This window comes from Dermacentor andersoni, chromosome 2, assembly GCF_023375885.2.
Source record: "Dermacentor andersoni chromosome 2, qqDerAnde1_hic_scaffold, whole genome shotgun sequence".
In the NCBI taxonomy this organism is placed as follows: domain Eukaryota; kingdom Metazoa; phylum Arthropoda; class Arachnida; order Ixodida; family Ixodidae; genus Dermacentor; species Dermacentor andersoni.
This window is the reverse complement of record NC_092815.1, coordinates 238,921,150-238,947,883: the sequence shown is the minus strand read 5'-3', so window position 1 is coordinate 238,947,883 and position 26,734 is coordinate 238,921,150. Positions and strand designations below refer to the sequence as shown.

The 26,734-nt window shown below is 49.5% G+C and overlaps 1 protein-coding gene across 2 annotated transcripts in view; it reads left to right on the top strand.

The window, feature by feature from the left end:
- Nucleotides 1–26,734, top strand: part of lt (vacuolar protein sorting-associated protein light) — a 184,138-nt gene that overhangs the window by 119,795 nt on the left and 37,609 nt on the right. For both annotated transcript variants that reach the window (XM_055075699.2, XM_072286637.1), the window contains exon 15: nucleotides 11,675–11,850. In XM_055075699.2, the coding sequence (XP_054931674.1) occupies nucleotides 11,675–11,850 (176 nt within the window). The remainder of the gene's footprint in view (nucleotides 1–11,674; nucleotides 11,851–26,734) is intronic.

Genomic DNA, 26,734 nt, shown 5'->3' with positions numbered 1-26,734 from the left:
TAGTGTCATAATTTTATCTTTGGTGAAAAGCGACAACCAATGTCATTCCTGTTGCATGAATAGGATCTGCGATATAATATGTCTAAACTGCGCCAAGTATTACGAGGCACACAGGAAGATGGAGCTCACACATATACTATGAGTGCACAGATTAAGAACTGTTTATTTCTCATGGAATTCATCAAAAGTGGAGAAAAATGAGAAGAGTACAGGTAAATAGTATGACAAAAGATCAAACAAGGATAAGGTCAACAAAGCAAGAAAACTGATTCAAAATGCATGATCGAGTGCTTGCCTTGGAACTTTGTCCTTATTGCCTCTATGCGCAATCATGCACTTTTTGAAGATTTCTGCATCTGTTAAGGCCACAGACGATGTGTGAATGCATCTTTCTTTCGTACCAGGCTTGTGCAAACCATGAGAAAAAGCGTACTAACCGGGAAAATGTACGATTCAAAGTACCTAAAAAAATTTGACAGACTCAACTATTGTTGACATCTACGTAATCCACAGCCTCGTAAGGATCATTGCAGCAGGAGATGCCGACGCACATCGAGCTGGTGGTGCTCCGGTGGCCTGCGATGCATTTTGTTATTTTCCTATTGCATGGTGTTTTAAGAGGGCGACAGGAAACCGAGATGAAATCGAGCTGGTGGGTGACGCCGGATGCCGCCAAAGCAAAACGTGATGCCCACACATGGTGCCGCCTGCAGCAGGGAACGGCGATGCGTTTAGATTATCGCCTTCCAAAAGCGTAGAGTGCGCTACCAATAGCACAACGCACTATAAAATAGATAGGTGAAGATGCTTATCGCAATAGGTTTGATAACGCTAGCTGTGAATGCAGGGTGCGATGACCCATGTGGAGAATTGCTCGTACTGGAACAAAAAGCTGTGCGCGCCGTCGTTTTCCCGTATGATGGGCACACGCGCCTCGCACATTTTCTTGTTTGCATGGGATCTAGTGGCTGGGAAACCTATACGATTACAGTCTGCAGCAGGGAACGGCGGCATGTTTCGGTTATCGCCTATTAAAAGTGTGTGCTACGCTTCCGACAGCACCATATGCGCTGTGAAACAGATAGGCGAAGATGCTGATCGTAGTAGGATTGGTGGTGATAGCTGTGAATGCCGCGTTTACGACCCCGGAGAAGATTTGCTGATACCGAAGTGGGAAACTGAGAGCGCGCCGGCGATTTCACGGGAAACGGGCAGACGAGTATTGCAGTGAAGCTGCCTCAGTGGGCAGCTATGTACTATTGATCGCACTCGCCTCGCTGTTAGGAATGGCCTGCCGAGGGGGCAACGTGCAAGTTATTTCAGCCCGCTGCAGGTGCGTCGATCCACCCGCGGTGGGGGCGCCCTTCAGAGAACCAGCGAGGACAGCACTAACCAACCGTGAACTTCCTTTGGAGAACTGCGGACTACGGCAGCTCTGGAATTTAGAGGCGCCGGCTGGGTCGGGCGTGACCACCTGGCTATGGGGAAGCAGGACAATAGACACCACCACGACTGTGCTGCAAAGGTCGTCTGCCCGCGGAGGGGGCACTGAAACCTGTGTGTGCGTGTGTGTTTGTAAAACGCCCCGCAGAGAGGTAAAACGTCCCGCAGAGAGGCGGCTTGTTTACGCTGACGTCGAACGTTTTGCCTCACCTAGGAATCTAGGGAACACGAAGTGGATATAACGAGCTGTTGTGGGCGGCTATGGTGTGCTCGTCGTCGTACTCTGTGCTCCTCAATGTACTCGTGAGCTGTGTGCTCGTTTGCTGTATGCTTAGTCTTGCGGGCTCCATTTGGGAGTCATGCTGGACTGTCGAATGTCTCTGTTGTTTACAATGTAAATAATGTAAACCCTGTTCGCCTAGTTCCTCCCAAGTTCCTCTCTACGACCTTCAAGGCTTACAAATGGTGGCAGCGGCGAGATCGTTGGACAACTCCTACAACTGGTAACAGCGGTGGGATCGTCCGACAACTCTAATAACTGAATGGCAGCGGTGAGATTGGCCTACGGCTCGTAGATCAGCCTACGACTTGGAGACAGCAATGGCAGCTCACGGACTGTGGCACATGGTGACCGACCGGTATCCTGATCAAGTTGGAGGCAACTTGGGATTGACCATCTCTTGCAACTGACTGGGTATGGCGGAGAAAGACTGGTGATATGGTGCTGCTTCAGTGGGTAAGCGTTTGGTTTTGGCTGTAAGATTTACCAGGCTTCAATTTCTCTGTGTTTTTGGATTTGATTCGCTGGGGATCTTTTACTTGTATTCTGATTTGCGTGAGTATCGCATCAAGTATTGTGTGACAGAAGAGCCAAAGCTCAAAGTAGCGACCATGGTCCTAATGTGTTTGACGAGAGCTGACCTGTTGTGGTTGTGTGAAGAGATTGAGGTAGACGTAGAGGAGGACTTGACGGAATCAGAGATTTGTAAGACCATTTTGCATAGTGGCAATGATTTGAAATGCATAGAACAAATGGGCAAACGAATTCTAAGTAAAAGATAGGAACGGGAAGCAATTAGGCAAGAACACCAACAGCGTGAGCAAAAACGGCAAAAGCTTGAAAAGGAAATGGCAGCAGTGAAGAAACAAATACAGGATTTACAGCAGTTAAACACACGAAGTCAACAGTGGCTTGAGAAATCTGTAGGCTGGACACAGCGAAAGTAGAAGGAAGTCCATAGCAGATTTCAGTCGAAAGCCGAGAAAAGTAGTAGTAACTGTGAGATAAGCAGCACGTTCATAGGTGAACTCAAAGTGCTAGCAGCTAATGAGGCCTTAGTGGCAACAGAGGCCATTAAAGGCCGTAATGAGAACGACAAGGTGCTGTGCTAACAGAGCACTGTAGAGACAGCTAGGCCAGCTGTGAAGGAATTGGCACAGTCACCGCGCGTGTGCGTCGCATCTCATGGTAATGAGATCGTCAGTGAGGTACAGGGTACTGTTGACGCGACAGACACGAGCATCCATGTCGAGTCAGATCTGCGTGCCGGAGTGAAGTGTGAGCTGGACGATGCAGTTGAGGGTAGTTCGCAGGATTGCGAGCTCCGTAGCTCAAGGGAAGACCACTGCATTGTTCAGGGATCGGTGCAGCTCTCCGCCAGTCTAGGTAGCCACGAGAGCGATGATCTAGTTAGGAATCATTCAGACTGTGCGTGTGAGACAGCGATCGAGACCGACGGCTTGTGAGCCAATGCACCGGGTGAGCTGGGCAGCGCAGTAGAGGGCAGTTCGCAGGAGTGCCAGTTGCGTAACTCGAGTAAGGCCTACTGCATTGTTCCAGAGTCGGTTGAGCTGTCCGCCAGGCAAGGCAAAGTGAGAGTAGATTTAAATGTAAATCACTCAGACTCTGCGGGTAAGAGACCGATCCGGGCCGACGAGATGTGTACTGGCCAGCACGAGGCGCGAGAAGACGGCATGAAAGGGAATTCAAAGAGAAAGCACCATAGAAAGATGCGCCAAGAAAATCGGAAAGAGGTAAATAATGTAGCGCCGCCAAAGAAAGCGATAGACGCAAAAAGGCCGGGCACGAGGAAGAGAAAGGTGTGGTCGTCGTTGACGATGTTGTCGCATCAAGGACGTTCAAGCCACCCGTCAAAAAGAGACAGAGAAGCATGTTCTGCACGGACGCGGACAAAGGGCACTGGGCAGTTACGTTCCTTGTCGTTCCGTCGTTCTTTTTGAAGGGCCCCATGTAGTGCGAAGGTGCGCAAGGTGGCAAGACGAGACGAGGTGGTAGAAAGTCGTGACGCGGTCAGTCGAGCTCATGATGAAAGCGTGGCGCCAGGACGCAAATTGGCCAGTAACTTTAACGTGTTGAAGGAGCTGATAGTGAGTCAGCTCTTTTGTTGTTCCTGGGTAGCCAGAATAGCTTTCGAACCGCGGCCACCTCGAGTACGGCTCAAAATTATGAGTCAGTTGAAAATGCTTGGAACGGGAGGCCAAGAGAGCTTCCGTAGAAGTAAAGCATGTTGTATTGTTTTATTTTTTTAAGCATTGGATAATTTTCGCGATTTAAGTTTCTTTCAATATGTAGAAGTATGAGCATTGTTTGTGTTTTCGTTTGAGAAGCTCCAAGGTTTGAAAGAGGTGTTTTATGTAAACATGTAGTTTCGCGAGGTGTTCATTAATGAGTAGATAGGCTTTCTTTTTTTTTTGTGTGTGTGTGTGAGTAACCTGAATGTCAAGGTTATCGTTGAGAGGCCTATGGTAACGCGCGTGTGTATTAGTTAACCTTCTTTTTTTGTGTGTTTCTTTTATTTTCTAAGGTTAAGCACGTAGGTTGTCAATAAGTGCATGATTTGCACTAAGAGCTCTTAGGTTCAGTAGCGCATGTCCTGTGCGACAGAAGGAAGCAGAAGGTTTATGACTGGGTTGCTCGTGTGTGGTGGGGGCAGCCGTATTCTGACTTCTCTAGTATGCATGCGTAGAGCTAGTTATTAGAAGACACATTTGTTTAAAGGTTTCTCTGTGTTCCGTAAGTTACGCAAGTTTGGTTGTTCGTTTAAGGAACGTGTCCTGTATGGACTAAGGGAACAAATGTGAGTAAGCGTGATGAAATGCTTATGTACGACGCAAGTACGCGTTCGGAATAGGGACCACAAAGCTTGCACAATTGGGATTACGTGCCTGTGGAGTTGACGAGACTGTTCAGTGGCTCAAGTAAGTGCGATGAGTACGCCACTGCGTTAGGGTAAGAACAGGCTCTTCGTGAACTTAGGCTGCTTAAGTTATGTTTGGGTATTGGTATTTGAGAGCCTTCGGTTTAGTTCTGCGTAAACCTGTGCTCTTGTGCAGCACGACAGTCTGATCTGGTTAAACTCAGGGGGAACGTGAACGCTCGCTTTGGCGGCACAAAATTTTGGGGCAAAATTTGGGGCTTCCAGTTGAGTGGCTTGCATTGAAATGTTGTTAGGGAGCCTGGTGGGTTAACAGCTAATTCCGGGCGTTTGAACGCTGAGCGGTATTGTGTTGCCGGGGTCGACTCCTCTGTGCCTGTTGTTTTGAGATGGTTGCAGGCATTCCAAGTGTGCAGGGGTTGCAGAGAGCAAAGTCATCTTCTTGCTCGCCAGCCATTCTCTTCTGCCCAGCGGTTGTCAGCACTGGCCAGTCGAGATTTTCCGGGCCATGGAGGAGCTGTTCGGAATGGCCTGCCGAGGGGGCAACGTGCAAGTTATTTCAGCCCGCTGCAGGTGCATCGATCCACCCCCGGTGGGGGTGCCCTTCAGAGAACCAGCGAGGACAGCACTTACCAACCGTGAACTTCCTTTCGAGAACTGCGGACTACGGCAGCTCTCGAATTTAGAGGCGCCGGCTGGGTCGGGCGTGACCACCTCGCTACGGGGAAGCAGGACAATAGACACCACGACGACTGCGCTGCAAAGGTCGTCTGCCTGCGGAGGGGGCACTGAAACCTGTGTGTGCGTGTGTGTGTTTGTAAAATGTCCCGCAGAGAGGTAAAACGTCCCGCAGAGAGGCAGCTTGTTTACGCTGACGTCGAACATTTTGCCTCACCTAGGGATCTAGGAAACACGAAGTGGATATAACGAGCTGTTGTCGGCTGCTAGGGTGTGCTCGTCGTCGTGCTCTGTGCTCGTCAATGTACTCGTGAGCTGTGTGCTCGTTTGCTGTATGCTTAGTCTTGCGGGCTCCATTTGGGAGTGCGGGGGTTCCACACTGCGTGCGGCTAGGGCTGAAGGCGAGCTCCGGATCTAGCCCCACGCAGTCGCTTCGTGGTACTCCCAACCCGTAGCGCGGGAATCGCGGCTACGCCGGATTCGAACGAATAAGGCAACCAGCGGTGTCAACGGTAATAACGTTTATTGCTATTAGCAATAGCGAACGCTCGCAGAGGGACGTCCTCTCAGTAATAGTAGTAAAAGGCTTGCCTCGTTGTCTGGGTGGGTCAGACAAACGAGATCACTCACGGGATGCGGCAGGTGCTTTCGTCCAGGCGGTCCAGGTGGCGGCGTCCCAAAAGAGAGGGTCTCCCCCGGTCGCGCTGTTTTGTACCTTTTTACCTGGGTGAGGGGAATAACTTCCTCGCCCGTCAGCTACCTGCCCGCGAGTCGGGGAGGAAGGGTGAGCGCGCGTCGCGAGAGCGAGGGAGAATCGGGAGAGGGCATAGTGCGCCTCTCCCCTGTCTATGCCAGCTCTCGACGCGACGGCACGGGGGAAGATGGGCGCGCGTGCTCCCCACAGGAGTCATGCTGGACTGTCGAATGTCTCTGTTGTTTAAAATGTAAATAATGTAAACCCTGTTCACCTAGTTCCTCCCAAGTTCCTCTCTACGACCTTCAACACTTACAAATGGTGGCAGCGGCGAGATCGTCGGACAACTCCTACAACTGGTAACAGCGGTGGGATCGTCCGACAACTCTAATATCACGCATTTTCTTGTTCGCATGGGATCTAGCGGACGGGATACCTATATGATCGCAGTCTGCAGAAAGGAATGGCGGCATGTTTCGGTTATCGCCTATTAAAAGTGTGCGCTACGCTTCCGACAGCATGATGCGCTGTGAAACAGATAGGCAAAGATGCTTATTGTAATAGAATTGGTGGTGATAGCTGTGAGTGCCGCATGCTACGACCCCGGAGAAGATTTGCTGGTACCGAAATGGGAAACTGAGAGCGCGCCAGCGTTTTCACGAGAAACGGGCGGGCGAGTATTGCAGTGAAGCTGCCGCAGTGGGCAGCTATATACTGTTCTTGATCACACTCGCTTCGCGCATTTTCTTGTTTACATGGGATCTAGCAGCCGGAAAACATATCATACGATCGCAGTTTGGCCACGTGCTGAACGTTGGTGCCAAAAAAGTTTTTTCTTGAATGCATGAACTGGTAAAAAATGAGCATAACTCAATTGGGTCATTTTTTTTGTTCTCCATTGTTAACATTGACACCAGCAAAACGTATGCATCTGGAACATATCAATGATGTTCTATGGTATTGGCACATGGTATTGACGGTGAAAAAAAAGAAAGAACAGCAAAACTGTGAATAACTTAACTTTTTATTGAGCGAACTTTGTGTCCACAAAAGCAAGTTACACTCAAAGTGGTGAATACAGGATAGCGGTGAACACAGTCGGCAATCGGCGAAATCTCTTCTGCGGGTCAAGCGCATCGGCTTTTATACATGAGCCACCGAAGGTTTCAGAGTAATCGCTGGTGCTCGTGTGTCATCCAGAAAGTACTACACGATTCATGTCGTACATTCAATCAGATTACACAAGGTTCGGTGACAAGAGACAAAGTATAGAACCATTGATAACATTCGGGAAACTTCTGATACATCCAGGCGCATCTTGCACTGACCGACATTTAACATTTGTTAGCCAGTGAAAGTGGTCACCTGAAAATGGTAAACGAGTACACGTCAGTATGCAGTGTTTTCAAATATTCGATCAATATTCGCTTCAGTTGGAATTTTAGTATGTGAATTTTAGCAGTATTCAAAACAAACAAACCTTAATTTGAAAACATATGATATGGTCAGTTTCAGTTCCTGCGAGCAAGTCACATTGCCACTAACCTGGCTCACAGCCAGGACAGGCCAACAATGAAACACTCGTTTATAGTTGTCAATCAATTTTTTTTAACCCTTTGGATTATTCAAACATCTCTGTGGCACTGCAACATTCTTTATTGAAGTAATGCATAATGGCTACCGAAAGTTTCTAATGTGGCATGGAATCTCACTAAATTTTTCTGACAGGATCCCATGCGCATGATGTCAGAATAAGGGCAGCCATGAAAAAAGTCAGCACCATTCAGGTCAACACCCATAATCACTTGTGCAGGTGAGGTGGACTGTTTGAGTGGTTTCTCGGCTTTCCGAGAGCCGTATAGCCATTGCGAATAGATCTGTGTCAACGTGCCAACCTGGCAATAAACTGCAATTTTCATTGCCAATACCCAGCAAAGCGGCGCTGAATAGGTCTAACAACAAAGGCAGTGTGGCCGTGCTGAAGTTTTGCCGCTTACCTGTGTTACAGAGTGTTGCAGGTTATTTACGAGCTGCGGCAGTGCTGCATACACAAGGTGGCTGCCGAAACCAGCTGCAGATTCTTCCCACCAAATGTCTTCTTAGTTGACAGTCGGCAGGTCTACAACCCATGACCCACCTCTCCATAACAATATTTACGAAGTTGTAGAAACACTACCGTATGCTTATCGCACATAAAAGGATAACATTTGGTAAGTATGAACCTTCGAAACTATCGTTATACCAAGAATGGCCTAAAAATGCCCCTCCTGCAGTCATCAACATTATCGTGGCGTCATGACACCGCAAAATTTGCAGACACCAGGTAGCCATAGGGCTAGGTACGATGATGATGCTCATAAAAAACTGAACAAGAGTGCTGCACACATTTACTTTTAGCTGCAGTCGCATGTGGCAGTTGCAGCAATCACATGAATGGAGCAAGCTACTGTACGTCATGATGCACATTCACATCCTGCATACTGCAACTGGCTTGTAGAAGCAAATATATCACAATAAGGCACGTATTGTTCTCCTATGCTTGCCAGTGTATTTCTTTCTAGGGTTCAAATGGCTTGCAACTTCATTTATTGAAAAGAATGTGGCAGTTTCGCCCGAAGGTTGAAGCACTGACAGCAATAGCAACATACGCATACTCCTCGAGCAATGTTCAACTACAGTCGATCCCGGATATATGGAACCCAGATATATCGAATTATTACCTATATCGAACAGTTGAAAAATCCCCTTGGAAATCCCATGCAAAAGTATAGTGCTATTGTTCGCGTATATGGAACTCCCGTGCACTGGCATATCGATGTATCGAACTCCGTGCTGAGCTGCGCCCCGGCAAGTGCGCTTCTCCCACCATACTCTACCCCTGCAAGTGTGCTTCTCCCATCGCATCCCACCTCCGCAAGTGCGCTTCTCCTCACGAAGCTCTCGTGATGTCCCGCGATCTCACGTGTGCCGCCCCGCACCCTGAGAAAGGGGTGTGTGGGTAAAAGGCATGTGACCAGGAGCACTTGGAGTGCGATTGGGTGTGAAAGGGAAGCTGGAGGGAGAAACCACGCTGACCGCAGGAGCCCCTTTCCTGTGTTTTGGTTGGCTGACACCGCTGGGGCAGCGAGACGAACGAGGTCAGTGCAGCTTGGGCTTGTGGTAGTGCGGAGCGGTGTGTCTTTCGATTCGCTTTGTTCCTTTTATTCACAAAGCCAATGCGAAGGCTTGAGACTCGTGTGGTGCAGTGCGTTTTTCTTTCTGCTTTTGGCACAAGTTCCAGAGCCATAGCCATGAAAAAACACAAGAATTTGGATTTTTCGACAAAGGCAGACATCATTCAACGGGTGGAGGCTGGTGAGAAAAAGTCGTCGGGTGCCGCGGCGTTCGGAATTCCTCGCAACACCTTGAGTACTATCCTCAAGAACAAAGCCGATGTTAAGCTGAAGGCAGTGCACTCCAGTCGCCCTGGAGCATGTCGTGTGTGCGCCCCAACCTTTGACAAGGTCGAGAAGGCATTGTACGCCTGGTTTTTGGAGACACGTGCCAAGAACATACCTGTTGACGGCCAAATGCTCATGGAGAAGGCCAAATGGTTTGCTGTGACCTTTGGAGAAGAGAGTTTAACTGGTGGCACAGGTTGGCAGCAGCGATTTAAGAGTCGCTACAGCATCGTCGGAAAGACCCCTTCGGGCGAAAGCGAGGCGACTAGCACAAGTCACATAGAGAAGTGGTTGTCCGAAGAGTGGCCAAATATTTCCGACAGCTTTTCGCCGTCGCAAATGTCCAACGCAGATGAGACGACACTGTTTTGGCAAATGCTGCCAAACAAGACTCTGCATGGTGGAAAGAACAGCAAAGTGCACGTATCAATTTTTCTTGCTGCAAATATGGATTGGTCATGCAAACTATGGCCGTTTGTTATAGGAAAGAGCAGGTCACCACGCTGCTTTAAGAATGCAAAAGCCCTCCCGGTTCGATACGCGTCCAATAAGAAAGCTTGGATTATACGTGATTTTTTCGTTGAGTGGCTACAGGCGTGGGATGCCGAGCTAGAGTAGTCTGGCCGCAAAGTTTGTCTTCTTCTTGACAAACTCAGCCCATCATGTCGTCTGCCCATTAAAGCAGATCACCCTCAAGTTTCTGCCGACAAACACAACGGCGAAACTTCAGCCTTTCGACCAAGGCATTGTGAAAGCGTTTAAGGTAGGGTAAAGACGACGACTGGTGCAGGGGCTCCTAATCAACCTTCGATTAGGAATCGAACTCAAAGTGGACCTCCTCAGAGCCATTCAAATGCTGGCTGGGGCTTGGAACGACGTGAAGAAAAGCACAATTTGTGAACTGCTTCCGAAAAGCAGGCTTTGTGGTAACTGCAGACGACGGATGTCTTGACAGTGAAGGCGATGACGCTGGATGCCTGGACGGTGAATTTCGCGAGCTCTCGGCATTCCCCGGCGGCGTTGCAGCACGCGATTTCATCAGCGCTAACGACGGCGTGCAAGCTGTAGCGGGTCGCGCTGACGCCGAGATTGTGGCTGACATCATGGGTGACGAGGACGCAGACTTGAGCAACGGTGAAGGTTCCGACGAAGAGGACCAACCACCATGCACTGCAGCTGAACTTGCATCAGCTTTCAGCGTCATTCGCTGCTGTTATGGCACAAGGGAAGGAGCTGGCCTTTCTCATTTGGACACTGTCAGCAAGCTTGAGGACAGCTTAATGAACTTGATGGTGCCGAAGAAAAAGCAAGCAAAGGTCACAGATCTTTTTCTTCCGAAATAAAGTGCTCTGGTCATTGCGCTGTGTTTTTGTTTTTTTACACGCCTTGGAGGCACAGATCGGTAAGTTCCCGTTAGTCATGACATCAGGAAACTGCCTTGAGATATGTGGAGTTGTTAGAGAATGCTTTTGACATGCATATTTTATATTTCGAATTATCAATATATCGAACCATTTTGCGATCCCCTTCGAGTTCGATATATCCGGGATCAACTGTATACACAGATGAAACACGGTGGCACATGGCACGCAAGGTAGTTCCTGCTGGGCTGAAGGAACAGTGCCCTGGCATCTACCAGGCATCTCACACTGTTGGCGTGGCGAGAAGTTCTGACAGTGGCATTGCAAGCATCGCACCCCAATGGTGCACACAATGAGACTAGCGGGAAACTGGTGGCGCTAGTTAGCATCCAGTGAAGTATTAGTTAATGTTAGCTTGAGGTTTACTGTCGATTTCGCTCAGACCAGAGCATACACACAGCAGCTCAGCCGGGATGCTAGGCTGCTTATAGTGAGCATGCGCACAGGGCTTGTACCAGCAGCAGAAGGTAGAATGTTGCCCTTGCTCCACCACTGAGATGATTGAGCACACCGTTGGGGGCACATCCACTTTGATCAATGCTTGATCATTTTTGCAGGCTAGCGCACTTTGCATCTCTGGGGCCCTTTAACGCTCCAGGCGTGACCAGCACATGCATCCTAAGTGAGACGGCACGACAACGGTGGCAGTATCGACAGCATGAATGAGCCTTGAGCATCCGGTATAATTGCTATCGCAATAAGAATGAAAAGTCCGAGGTGTCATACAGTTTCTGCTTTAATCCAACCAGACTGGTAATTGTGCGACAATGTTTAGCTTCCACTCTGCCGCTAGTCTTGGAACGGGTGTCTCTCTTTGTGCAGGGCTTTCTCGAGCTCATCTGCAAGTGGGACTCGGCACTGTACAGTGTGCCAACTGTGGTGAATGCCGTACGGGACCGCCTTAGCTACGAGCCATCCAGTGTACCGCTGCTGAAAGGGCTGGCCCATCTCTACTCCCTCGAGGGCAAGTTTGACCTTGCCATCGCCATCTACCTTGAGTGAGTGTCACCTGGAATCTGGAGACTTTGTGGGATGCGTATGCACAAATCGTCATACTTTCTCAAATTTTTCATAGAGTTTACAAATTCGGGCTCATTCTACAATTTTATGGATGTTGCATCAAGTGCTATGAAAAATTATTTCAGTTTCCAAAAAAGTTTTATATGCTTGGGGCAAGATTGAAAAATATGCATAGAAAAAAAAAAACTAGTTCAGCCACCCTCTCATGGCAGTGCACAAGATGCCACAACTTGCAAGAGGTGCCATATCAATAAAAACAATGTTTCTGAGAACTCACTTTGACCTAAAAAGTATGTGCTCTAGTCTCTGTTTATGTTTGCCACTGCATGTGGGTTGTGTAAAGGTAAGATATCGATAATAAACTTCTTTTGTATCCAACAAAATGTGTGTACTCAAGGCAAACTTTAAAGCGACACTAAAGAGAAAACTGGTTTCTACTCTATTACAGTAAAACCTAGTTAAACCATACCCACTTAAAGATTAGTTTCATTTTAAAAGTAAAGTAAAATTCCCGACTCAGCGGCCATTGAACATAATGTGTTTTGTGTACTCATAAACCGTACCAGCTTATTGTGTACGTATCGGTTAACACGTAGTGTTTCCACTTTTTGTTGCGCAAACACGGCGGCGCGTCGTCTCCACCGGGCAGCCCGGCAGAACAACAAGCCTCACAGATCAGCACAACGGCCTCCAAGCGCCCTGTGCATTTGCGCATGAAACCACATCAATATCAACATCATTTCGGCGCCGTGCCAAAGAGTGTGGTAGCGTCATGCAAGCGAGAACTTGCGTCATGCCGAAACTCAGATAAAAAAGACGCCAGATGCTTAGCATAAAAGAAAAATTAGACATCGTTCTTGCTATCGAACGTGACACAAAAAGTCGGTGCTAGCACGCGACATGGGTCTACTGTTGACTATGGTGTGTGTGGCATTTGGAATGTGAAGAAGTTGCTAGACAACGCTGCTGCGACAACGAAGAGATGTCGGCTACGAGGTTCGACTTTTCGCCATCGTTGCCTCTGCTGTTGCTGAAGTGTCACCTAGCAACAGTGATAAGGACAACACGGAAAGCGACACCATGGGCAATTCAGGCCCAACAGTGGCAGAAGCTGCGCGTTACCTCAGCCACATGAATGCAATCGTCGTGACGAGAACAGCACCCCACAATGAGAAGGTGCCCCGCAACTTCTGGAGCACTACCACGCTGTGCATGGAGAATATTCAACGCCAACAAGAAATCTGCCATGCCGAGAAGAAAAGGTTGGCTGAAAAGCTGGCTCACAGCTTCAGCAACTTTGAGGCCGCTGTCGTCGCTGCTCAAAACAGCGGCGGCATCAAACGAAAATAAGACTTTTGTCATGCGAAGCAAATAAATACTGCATGTCTTTTCCCCTTTCAACACACTCTCTCCGAGTTCCATTTTTGACAGGTAAGTGGGCGATCTCATGCTATTTTGGTTAAGCAGTACAGTCAAACCCGGCTATATCGAACTCGCAAAAGAACGCCTATCAGTTCGATATAGAGCATAATTCGATATAAGCCTGCTAAATAATTGGATGTCATAAAAGCACATACCATTTATAAAATCACTTTATTGGCGAAACTAGCTTAGTTTCGCATAAATTAGTCCTGCATTTTCTTCTGCTTGGGCAATTTCGCTGCCTGCAACGCACGCACTTCCCCACGTTGTCTAGAGTCCGAGCAGCTGAGGCCGCAACCTTCCGCATTCGCGCAGAAGCACCGGACTAATGCGAGTGCACCAATCACTTCGGAGGATGTGGGCAAAGGACCGTAGTTGCTTTCCTCAACGCGCCTACTTTCATTTGTGCTCGGTACGATGTCGGCGATGTAGTCTTCGTTTCGGGATCTGCCGTCGTCGCGACACCATCATCTGCACTCACAAACTCGTCCACCGTTGATTCGAATGTCCCTGAAATTTTGACAGCTCGCTCCAAACTTCGGCAACACCGGCAACGGCTTCATCGCATTCATCAGAATTTGCAGTCATCACCGAGCACGCGGAAACCGGCACGTGCGTACGCGTCGGGCGCCATGGGCACCGGGTTGCGAGTCTGGCCACTTTAGCCCTAATCGTGCCGAGAGTGCTCCTCTGAATCTTGCACGCTGCGGGGACATCGCGTTCGACGCGATTTGTGATTTCGATCTTCACGACGAAAGGCGGATTCTGCCGCTTCATCACGGCAACACTGCTGGAGAAGGCCCACAAGGCGCAAACACGATAAACCAGAGAAGCAGCCAGACAGCTCGCACTTTCGCCATCTTGCACGAAGAGCGCACAAGAGCCTCTGATTGGCTGTCTGAGCAAGCGCTGTAGGCGGGCCAGGATCATTTTTTTGCTAGGGAGTGTCGATAGATAGCGATCTAAAGAAAGGAAGGACGCTTGATTCTGCAACCCGTGAGGGAGCACGGCGAAGCGTCGTCAGGGGAGAGGGAGTGGGAAGTGAAAGATGATAGAGAAAGAGGGAGGATAATAGACTTCACTACGCGCGACAGGGGGGAGTGTCGACGGCTCGCCCGAACAGCCCGAGGCAGCGCGGTCGCGGTAGGGAGAGCGGTTGATGGAGCCGCGCCACCGGGTTTCCCCGCTACCGCGAGGGAAAGCAAACTTCTGGGGGCACTTTTCCGCCGCTTGAAGTTCGATATATCGGGAGTCACTGCAATATTTGTTCGATGTAAGCGTAATTTTTGCTATATATACTCATTGTAACTATACCGTGACCAGAAATTGTTCGATATATAGAATAATTCGATGTAAACGGGTTCGATATAGTCGGGTTCGACTGTACTACCGTTTAGTACGTACTTGTTCCGAGCTCTGGCCAACTACGGTTTAACGAGGTTTTGCTGTATTAAATTACCTTTCTGCAGTACCAAAAATGCCGCTCATGCATCTAGAAGAGGCTTGACAAGCCAGAAAAAGTGCAAGAAGGAAAGATGGGTGGCTAAAGCCACCTCGAAGTTCCCACACCAGCGTCACTGTGATGTCACGGATTTTGACGGCATCTTCTAGGGCCTAGTTAATTGTTTATCGGTAAAGTTAGACTGCATTGTGTTTTCAAGGAGCCAAAGATTGAACGTGGCAAGTTTCAGGAACGTTTGCTGAGCCAGTGTAGCTTATATATTATTACGATATCGAGCGATGCTCAAGAGACGAGCCGCCGCGAGAACGATGAAGTTGGTCGGTGCCCTTGGCACGAGCAAGTGTCAGCCTGGCTGCCTGGCTCCAGTGTAAATAGCATGTAAGTAGCATCTTTCGTCTGTGTCTTTCCACACGTAACATTTCTGGTGGAGGTCAGCGATCCCCGTCCTCACCATGGAACTCTGAAGTGATCGGCACACCGTGCTTGTCACCATGCCTCCCGGTGACGAGCCCACCTCTGCAACGGCTTTGGCTTGTCCGACTGCTCCAATCGTCACGGTTGCCCCACATCCTGACCCAGGTGTGTTCTCTGGCCTGGAGGGACAGGATGTCGACGACTGGATCAAGCTCTATGAACACGCCAGTGCTAATAACAGGTGGGACCCAACGATTATGCTCGCCAATGTCATATTTTATCTCGGCGGCACCCCACGCGTGTGGCACCAAACTCATGATGACGAAATAACCAGTTGGGACAGTTTCAAAGAAAAGCTCAGGGAACTGTTCGGCGACCCCATTGGGCGCAAGGCTGCCGCGAGAAAGGCTCTTGCGTCTCGTGTTCAGTCATCTACAGAGCCATACGTTTCCTACATCCTCGACGTCTTGGCTCTATGCCGTAAAGCTGACGATAATATGTCCGAAGCAGATAAAGTGGCACATGTGCTAAAAGGCATCGCCGACGACGCTTTCAATTTGCTTGTTTTCGGCAACATCTCGACTATCGACGCCATTATGAAAGAATGCCGTCGCCTTGAACAGGCTAAGAGCCGCCGTATCTCACACCACATTGCGGGCTACCCAACACTGCTGCTACGTCAACATGTAAGGGTCGACCGCGTCAGACCACCATCTGTGACGACGTCACCCATATTGTTCACCGCGAACTCGAGGCCGCCTGTTCGCCAGCCTTCTCCACGACGCCTCCCGGTCCGCCAGCAACCACCATTGCGATGATTCAGGCCGTCATCAGACAGGAATTTCAAAACATGGGTCTGAACACTGTGTGTTCCACGTCTCGACCCAGCGTTCCCCAGTTATCTAGCGGCCCTCCTCGTCCCCGGCAGTCCTTTTCTGCCACATCCTGCTGCAACCCGTCCGAATGGCGTACGCCTGATGACAGGCCGATCTGCTTCCACTGCTGTCACATCGGCCACGTCGCCCGTCACTGCCGCAACCGATGGCCACCGCCTCCTCGGACTTACGCCGCCACTTATTCCCACACCTTTGGACATTCTGTACCCTATGCCACCCGCCATGAACCCACTACCGCTCATGCCCCTGCTCCAAACCTTCGCTACAGCCGCTCGCCCTCACCTCGACGCCAGCAGTCTCGTTCGCCCCAACCCCGCCGCTTCTCTTCGCAGCCTATCGGCTCCCAGACCCAGCCGGAAAACTAGGCACTGCAGCTTCTGGAGGCGAAGCTGTGTTGTCGACCCTGCCCTCAAATCCTCTGCTCACGTTACACACGAACCAAAACCTTCTTGACGTTGACGGCTATCCTGTCACGGCACTCATCGATACAGGAGCACATCTTTCTATTATGAGTGCTGCCGTCCGACGACGACTGAACAAGCTCCTCACCCCAGCGTCAGCACGCGTCGTCTGCGTTGCGGATGGCGGTACTGTGCCTATCATCGGCATGTGTACGGCACGTGTCAGCATCGCCGGCCGCCACACTCCTGTCCTCTTCACCATAATTGCTCATTGCCCCCACGACCTCATTCTCGCCCTCGATTTTCTCTCCGCCGATTCTGCTCTTATTGACTGCTCTTCCAGTATCCTTCGCCTTGAGTTGCCGATGCTCGCAGAACCTTCTGACGCACCCCACTGCCGCTTACGTTCCACCGGCTTTCTTCGCCTGCCGCCAAAGTCCATAGCCTACATTGAACTGTTGTCTTTCCCACCAGTTCCTGATGGCGAGTACCTCGTCACACCTCTGCCCGACATCCCAATACAGTATGATGTCACCGTGCCTCACAGTATACTTACTATTACTGCGAAGCACACTCGCATGCCTGTCTAACTTTGGATTGGCAAAGCAAATTCTACCGCAAGGTACGTGCCTTGCCACCATTGATATTCTCGGCGACCAATACGTGGCAGCGTTATCGACTGATGGTTCTCGCGAGCTTAGCATGCCCCTCGCGCCAGCCTCGGGCGTCGATTCCAACATGAAGAAAATGGTTGCGACAGACCTGTTGTACATGCAGGCTCAAGACCTTTGCGAAGTATTATTGTCCGACCGCGATATTTTCAATTTCGACGATCGCCCTTTAGGCCAGACGTTCGCAATCAAGCATCGTATTCTTACTGGCGATGCTGCGCCTATTCACCGACGACCATATCGAGTTTCTGTGTCGGAACGCCGAGTAATTCAAGATGAAGTAACAAAATTCTCGATAAAAACTTAATATAGCCTTCATCGAGTCCCTGGGCGTCACCTGTGGTGTTGGTTAAGAAGAAGGACGGCACGTGGCGCTTCTGTGTAGACCACTGTCATCTGAACAGCATTACAAAGAAGGACGTCTATTCGCTCCCACGTATAGATGACGCCCTTGACTGCCTGCACGGTTCCAGCTATTTCTCGTCTATTGATCTTCGTTCGGGATATTGGCAGATTGTTGTGGATGATATGGACAGAGAAAAAACCGCGTTCATCACACCTGATGGCCTATACTAATTTAAAGTAATGCCATTTGGATTATGCAACACCCCTGCCACCTTTGAGCATATGATGGATTCCTTGTTCCAAGGTTTCAAATGGTCCACATGCCTCTGCTACCTCGACGACGTCATCGTCTTCTCGCCAACGTTCGACACTCACCTTGAGCGTCTCACAACTATACTTGATGTATTTCGAAAGGAGAAGCTGCAACTTAACTCGTCCAAATGTCGTTCTGGCCACCGACAAATTACTTTTCTGGGCCATCTCGTTGACGTTTCCGGAGTACAGCCTGATCCCGACAAAACTCGCGCTGTCCGAGAGTTTCCGGTTCCAAAGACAGCCGCAGACGTTCGAAGTTTTGTAGGGCTGTGCTCGTACTTTCGTCGTTTTGTTCCAGATTTTGCGACAATTGCTAGGCCCCTAACTAATCTTTTGAAGAAAGGCGTACAATTCTCATGGGGTACTGCAGAAGCCGCCACCTTCTCTCGTCTCGTCACTCTTCTCTCCTCACCACCCATCCTCGCCCACTTCGACCCTGATGCCCCTACAGAATTACGTACAGATGCCAGTGGTCATGGCGTAGGTGCCGTCTTAGCCCAGCGTCAGCGTGGCAAGGATTGCGTTATTGCTTATGCGAGCCACCTCCTAGCACCATCGGAGCGCAACTATTCCATTACGGAATGCGAATGCCTTGCTGTTGTCTGGGCGGTTGCGAAGTTCCGTCCTTACCTTTACGGTTGCCCTTTTTCTGTAGTCACTGACCATCATGCTCTCTGCTTGCTCTCATCGCTAAAAGCTCCTACAGGCCGGCTTGGTCGATGGGCTTTGAGGCTACAGGAATTTTCATATTCTGTGGTGTACAAGTCTGGCCGCCCGCACCAAGACGCTGACAGTTTGTCGCGTTACCCTGTTGACGACTCTGACTCCTCCAATATTGCCACTGCTTCTTGCATATTCTCTGTATCCCAGCTGCTCCATTTCGCCAACGAGCAACGCCGTGACGCCTACATCAGAGCACTCATCGACCGTTTTGAACACTCTCCGGCCGATACTACTCAACGCCTCTTCGTCCTCCGCGACGGCACTCTGTACCGTCGTAACCTTCATCTGGACGGCTCTGAGTTCCTGCTTGTAATACCTAAACACCTCCGCTCAACCATTCTAGAAGAGCTTCACGACGCACCAAAGGACACCTCGGCGTATCTTGAACCTATGACCGAGTACGCCGCCGTTTTTTCTGGCCGGGCCTTGCCCGTTCCGTACAACGTTACGTTGCCGCTTGTGAACTTTGCCAACGACGCAAGAAGGCTTCCCAGCTCCCCGCTGGTTACCTGCAGCCGCTCGACATCCCTGCCGGGTCCTTCCATCGTGTTGGCTTGGACCTTCTCGGCCCATTTCCGGAATCTACATCAGGAAACAAATGGGTTGCAGTCGCGGTGGACTACGCTACCCGCCACGCCGTAACCCGTGCTCTTCCGACCAGTTGCGCAACCTATGTTGCGGACTTTCTCCTACATGATATCATTTTGATACATGGTGCTCCGCGTCAATTGCATACAGACCGCGGCCGAACCTTTTTGGCCAAAGTCATTGACGACATCATGCGTGCCTGCTCAGTACAGCATAAATTTACCACCTCCTGCCACCCCCAAACGAACAGCTTCACTGAGCGTTTGAACCGCACCCTTACAGACATGCTATCCAAATACGTTTCAGACGACCACCGTGACTGGGACCTGGCTCTACCTTGCATTACCTTTGCATACAACTCTTCCCGTCTCGAAACTGCTGGCTTTTCCCCGTTTTACCTCTTGTATGGCCACGAACCGACGCTACCACTGGACACTGTGCTTCCGTCCGCCACAGCTTGAACTAGCGATTATGCCTGTGATGCAATCGCCCGTGCTGACCATGCTCGCCAACTTGTGCGCGCTCGTCTACATGTATCTCAAGACAAACAGAAACAACGCTACGACCTCCGTCACCGTCATGTCCATTTTGTGCCAGGCACCCTCCTGTTGCTTTGGTCACCATCGCATAAAGTTGGCCTTTGTGAAAAACTGCTTTCCTGCTACATAGGCCCATATCGCGTGCTTCGCCAAGTAACCGATGTCACCTACGAAATCGCTCTAGCCATGCCCACTACATCCTCCGCTGTGACAACCAGTGACATTGTCCACGTCGCCCGACTCAAAGCCTACAATTCTCCACGCGCCTTGGATATTTAACAGCACCGTGACGCCGCTTTTGCTGCTGGGGGGTAGTATTACGATATCATAGAGCGATGCTCAAGGGACGAGCCGCCGCGAGAACGGCGACGAAGTGGATCTGTGCCCTCGGCGCGGGCGAGTGTCGGCCTGGCGATCTGGCTCCAGTGTAAATAGCGTGTAAATAGCATCTTTCGTCTGTGTCTTTCCACACGTTGTGGGGATACGTGACTCTCACGCCTCCCCTGAGATCTAGTTTTCCCGCATAGCTCGTCTCCTGCAGGGCGGCTTCGCCCGCCGCGGTCGGAGTGGTTGAAGCGCAGTGCGAGAGATGGCGCTAGTGTTGCGCTGCGGCGGGGTTACTTAGGCGCGGGAAAGAAAGGCTCTGTCTCTTTCCCGGCGGGTCGGGGGACAGCGTGGACGTCTCGCGTGCGCGCCGACCCATGCTTCTGCGAGACCGTCTCGCGTGGCCGCCTTCGAACGCGCCACCGTTGGTGTGACCGAACACGCGAACGACTAGGCGTTGGGATCCAGCATGGGGCGAACGTATTCGCTCGTTTTCCGGTCGCGGTTAGTCGGACTTCTAGATTTGTCGCGCGCCCATCGGCATGTTTTGTGGATAGCCACTCGGCTAGCAGGCATTGATCTATGAAAGGTGCAATAAATGCCCTTGTGATTGTTTGCACTACTGTGTTGTCGTTCCTTTGTCCCAAGAGTACGGAGGAGAACCCCATATCTCCCACAATGTAACAATATGAAAGTAAAAAAAAAGCTTTGAAATTCGTATTGTAACACTGACTAGATTCTAGGCTTCCAGTGCTAAACTTTAAAAATGAGACTTCGGCTTCTTTTTCTCCAATAACAATAAGCCTATATTACAGAAATAACGAAAATATTGTTTCCAGGGTATACTTGATCAGTTTAAACTAATTTAGCGTTTCTCTTTAGTGTCCCTTTAAAAACACTTGTGCTATTCCCTCCCTTCGTCCCCTTGTCGTGTGTGTGGAATTTTCATAAATATTAATTTGACAGGTTAGCAGGTATGAGTCATTTCTTTTCATTGTAGCAGCTGTTATATTCCAGAAAAATCCAACTTAAGCTTTAATTTATTGAAGGAAATGAACATCATACATTTATATTGGAAGGTCGAGGACAATTTCCCCTGCACTCTTCTCATGCTCGCATGAGTGCTTGGTCACTTTTTCTGCTACAATCTTTTTCTTTTCCTTTATTCTCAGTCATAAATAAAAGCCTGAAGTTAGCATCTTCTTCCAGTAAACAACATTTTAATTTTACTTTCTTCTAGCTCAGCCATGCAACATGGAACTTCCTCAATGCACTGCATTGGTTGAACAGCCACACCTGAACTGTACCACTTGATTTCAGTGTGAATGCCTAGGCAGCAAAGAAGATAATTTCTCATTGCATCTGTTGTCTGCAAACATTTGTTTATGAGTTTACTACCCTTCGCTTTAGAGGTTGTTGGCAAGAAAGTAGGTGAAAGTTTACAGAGCTACGCTGTTACTTTCACGTCTATTTATGATTACAAACATTGCTTTAAATCACCTGGGCTCTTAGCAATGCTGCTAGTTCTGGGCCCATGCAAATGAATACAAAACACCATTAGAACTCAGGTTAACAGGTAATGTGATTTGCAAGTACAGATTCCACTAACATTGTTGTTGACATGATATTAACAAATTTGTTATAGCACAAGAGAAAAACCAACAATAGCAAAATCCATTACTATTACAATACAGAAACACATTGATCATGAATTATAAATTGCTTAAGAACATACGAAAATCTTGGGCTCTCTTTTATCCTCTTCGGAAGATTATTCTATATTTTCGTTCCAATGTAGGCTAACCTGCGTCTACCGTAGAAGTTGCTAACAGGTGGCACATTAAAATTTCTGTTCAATTGTGACCTCGTGTGTCCGTGTGGTGTGATGAAAATGGTACTTGGAAGGGGGTTATTGTCCGAAGGTACAGCATGAACTGAGCACGCTGTTTTGAAGTCCCCGACAATCAGGAATGGCATAATGTTTTTTTTTTTTTTAAATAGCGGTTCTGTGTGTTCTGTATAGCCACAGAAGGACATAATCTGGAGCGCTCTTTTCTACAGTTTGATTACTAGATCTAGGTAAGATGAATACGTATTCCCCCATGTCTCAATACGATAGGTTAAATGGCTATGAAAAATACTAAAGTAAATCATTCATAGTGTACATACGGGAAAATGCTGATGCACCTGATATAAAGTAAAGCATGCATGACTGAGCTGGCTGCAAACATTTGCTATGTGTGCCCTGTAATGAAGGGATGAATCTAACATTATACCGAGATATTTATATTCTTGAGCTTCTGTAATTGGTGTCATCACAATCTTCAAAGTTATTGGTGGTATTCTAACTCTGTTCGACGAAAATATAATGTACTTGGTTTTAGATGTATTTAGTGTTAATTTGTTGTCCATAAACCAGTTTCTTAGTTTTTGTAGTTCTCTATCAGCAGTGTTTTCTAAGTGATTGATATCCTTTCCTGAGATTAAAACTGTGGTATCATCAGCATACATTATTGCCTCACCCTTATTAAGCCTTTGGGGTAGGTCGTTTATGTACAAGGAAAATACTATCGAACCCAAAACTGACCTCTGCGGAACGCCTTGTGTAATGGGCAGGAAGTCAGATGAGACACTGTCCAAGTGTACGTTCTGGTATCTTTCTTCTAGGTAATTCTGAAAGAAATATAAACTTTCTCCTCAAAATCCATACCATTGCAGTTTTTTTAACAGGATTTGATGATCTACGGTGTCGAATGCTTTTTTAATGTCTAGGTATATGCCACTTATTGCTTCGTTGTTATTCAGACAAGTGTTAATATTGTTGCAGGAAGAAAGCAGGCCCATGAGTGTAAAGTAATGTATATTTACAACTGAGGTTAATGGCGTTCAGGCAACTGCCAGACTTCGTCTTCCTCTCGTCCAATCCAACTTCTTTCTTCCCTTCACCGTAACATCACCCTCCCGGCAGAGTAGCTCCGTCCCAGTGCAAGTTATAGAGCCTCACTTAATGGGAGGACATAGGGCTTCAGCCTGGCGACGTGAACAACATCGCTGGTGACGTTGGGAGGCACTGAAGGCTGACCGACTGGGGCGATCTCGTATGTCACGCTGGGCAGTTGGTGTAAGACCTGGTACGGACCAGAATAACGGCAAAGTAGTTTTTCCGACAAGCCGACGCGACGTGAAGGCATCCAGAGAAGGACAAGGGAAACAGGTGAGAAATGGGAGTCTCGGTGCCGAAGGTCATAACATCGCTTTTGAGAAGTTCACGAGACTATGAGGCGATGACGGGCGACTTCTCGGGCCTGGGCGGCTAAGTCAATAGCATCGTGAGCGTAACCAATGCTGGGTGATTGTACTGCGGAAGGTACCAACGTGTCAAAGAGCAAGGTGGGGTCGCGGCCATACAACAGGTAAAATGGTGAAAATCCGGCAGTGTCGTGACGGGACGAGTTGTATGCGAAAGTGATGTATGGTAAAGCGACGTCCCAGTCGCGGTGATCGTCGGAAACGTACATGGCCAGCATTTCAGTTAGCGTGCGGTTGAGTCGCTCGGTGAGGCCGTTCGTTTGAGGGTGGTACACGATAGCAATCAGGTGTTCTGTAGAACAGGAGCGGAGCAGATCGTCGACGATCTTCGATAAAAGTAGTGGCCGCGATCCATCAGCAACTGGTGAGAGGCGCCGTGGTGCAGGATGACGTCATATAGTAAGAAGTCGGCGACATCTGTAGCACAGCTGGTTGGTAGCGCTCGTGCGATGGCATATCTCGTGGCATAATCGGTTGCAACAGCAATCCATTTGTTTCCTTTGATGGAAATTGGAAAGGGGCCAAGAAGGTCTAGGCCCACCCGGAAGAAGGGCTCTGTAGGGATTTTAATTGGTTGCAGCAAACCAGCGGGAGGCATAGCAGGCGTCTTCCGGCGCTGACACAGGTCACAAGAAGTGACATAACGGCGCACAGAGCGATAAATGCCAGGCCAGAAGAAGCGTCGCCGCAAGCGGTCGTATGTTCGAGTGATGCCCAGATGTCCAGCAGTAGGAGTGTCGTGAAGTTGCTGGAGCACGGCTAGTCGAAGGTGCTTGGGAACAACTAGGAGGAGCTCCGGGCCGTCAGGACGAACGCTACGACGGTATAAAGTTCCATCGCGCAAGGTGAACATACGGAGGGACGGGTCATTGGGCGAGGAGCTTAGGCGTTCCATAAGTCTTCGAAGAACAGGATCTTTGCGCTGCTCGTCGCCAATATGGAGGAAGCCGGAGAGGGATAGAACACTGATGTCCGAGTCTGCATCAGTATCGTCCGGTTGATCCACGGGATTGCAGGACAGGCAGTCAGCGTCTTTATGCAGGCGCCCTGATTTATACATAATAGAAAATGTATATTCTTGTAGACGCAAGGCCTAACGTGCAAGTCGTCCAGTTGGGTCCTTCAAAGAGGAGAGCCAGCAGAGGGCGTGATGATCGGTTACGACGCAGAAGCTCCGACCGAAAAAGTATGGCCAAAATTTCGCGACTGCCCATACGAGCACGAGACATTCTCTCTCAGTAATGGAGTCATTTCGCTTGGGCGTGGAAAGAAGGCGGCTAGCGTAAGCGATGACACGGTCTTGGCCTTGTTGACGCTGAACGAGGACAGCGCTGATGCCATGACCACTCACGTCAGTTCGTACTTCAGTGGGCACAGAAGGGTCAAAGTGTGACAGAATTGGGGAAGTTGTAAGCCGCTCAATCAGGGTAGAGAACGCTTTCTCCTGCAGTGGTCCCCAAGAGAAAGAGACGTCTTTCTTAAGAAGGTCAGTGAGAGGGTGAGCTATGTCGGCAAAATTTTTCACAAATCGCCGGTAATAAGAGCATAAGCCCAGAAAACTACGAACATAGTTTGTTGAACAAGGTACAGGAAAATTTCGGACGGCGTGAACTTTCTGTGGATCAGGTTGGAGTCCGGCGGCGTTTACAAGATGGCCGAGCATGTTAATTTGACGGCGACCGAAATGGCACTTGGAGGAGTTTAGCTGAAGGCCAGCCCTGCGAAACACGGAGAGAATGGTTGTGAGGCGCCGCAGATGGCTCTCAAAGTTCGGCGAAAAGTCGCATGCTGCTGTGTAGAAGGAACGTAGTCATAGTCCTTTTTATGGTTGAGGCAGCCAGGCCATCTTCCACCAGGTGGCAGCCACGCTGTCTTCGAGGTGGCAGACGGCGCGTGCGGGAAGATCCCTTTCCACTAGCTGTGTCTTCTCCTCATCCGATCAGTGGGACCGTGTAGTTCATACCACTTTACCACCGCGCGTGGGAAATTCACTGGTCAGCCTGAAAATATATATAGTCACCGTCAGCCATACGGTACAAGCTGTTCGTGGCTGAGTCGCACGCTACTGTGTAGAAGGAGCGTAGTCGCAGTCTTTTTTATAGTTGAGGCAGCCAGGCTATCTCCCGCCAGGCGGCAGCCATGCTATCTTCCAGGTGGCAGACGGTGCATGTGTGTACATCCCTTTCCGCTAGCTGTGTCTTCACGCCATCCGATCAGTGGGACCTTGTAGTTAATACCACTTTACCTCCCCGCGTGGGAAGTGCACTGGTCAGCGTGAAAGTATGTATAGTCACCATCAGCAGTACGGTACAAGCTGTTCCTTCCCGAGTCGCACACTGCTCTGTTAGCTGTTGCACGCTACTAGGACTAAGGCTGCTGGGACCACAGCAGCCTTAAAGGGACACTAAAGGCAAATACAAAGTCAATGTGGACTGTTTAAATACCTTTCCAGAAACCTTGCAGCGCTTATTTTGTGCCAAGAAATGACTTAGTTTACGAGGAAATTGTATTTGAATTGTCCGAAAGGACCTTTTTCGAAATTCAAATCTCCCGCCACCCAACCGGGGGAGTGGTGACGTTGCATATGCCATCACTGTCCTTTGCTGCCGTCGGTGAGTAAAACGGCGCCCGACAGACGGCAGCACGAAGCCACGACAGAGCGGTGGATTTGGAGCTGCAGCTGCTTTTTTGTCAAGTGGCATAGACTGTTTGGGCATCTCATGACATATCACGAAAGTTGAATTCTCTGCTACTTGCACTTTGTGCGAGTTTCACGAGTCAGCAAAACCAGCACAACACTACGCAATCAGGAAAGTACTGAAATGCAAAAGCATGGGCGGCGCAGAGTCGAGCGAAAACAAAACCTTTAGACCGCCCACGTCCTTGTCAATGGTAATTTCAATGAGTTCTTTTTTCTAAACATGAAATGGAACTGGACCAGTAGCATTTGATTTCATATTATAATACAATATGAGGATGTTTTTTCGCAATGAGTAGTTGAGCACTACTGACAGGATTTAACTGAGGAGTGCTTTTGTCATCGGGCAGGTGCTTGAATGTCCTGGGGGAGTCTCTAATCTGTGGGGATGCGCGACTCTTACGCATCCCATGATATGTTGTTTTCCCGCACGGCTCGCGTGGCCTGGCGCTCGCGGCGGTCGGAGTGGTTGATGCGCAGTACGAGAGATGGCGCGAGTGTTGCACTGCTAACGCCGGCGACAGGCGGGGTTACTGGGGCGCCGAAAGACCAGGCGCTTCCTCTTTGGTTCGGGACAGCGAGCAGTACGGACGTGCCGTGCCGCGTGTGCGCCGATCCATGCTTCTGCGAGACCGTCTCGCGTGGCCGCCTTCGAACACGCCACCGTTGGCGTGACCGTACACGCGAACGACCAGGCGTTGGGATCCAGCATAGGGCGAACATATTCGCTCGCTATCCGGTCGCGGTGAGTCAGA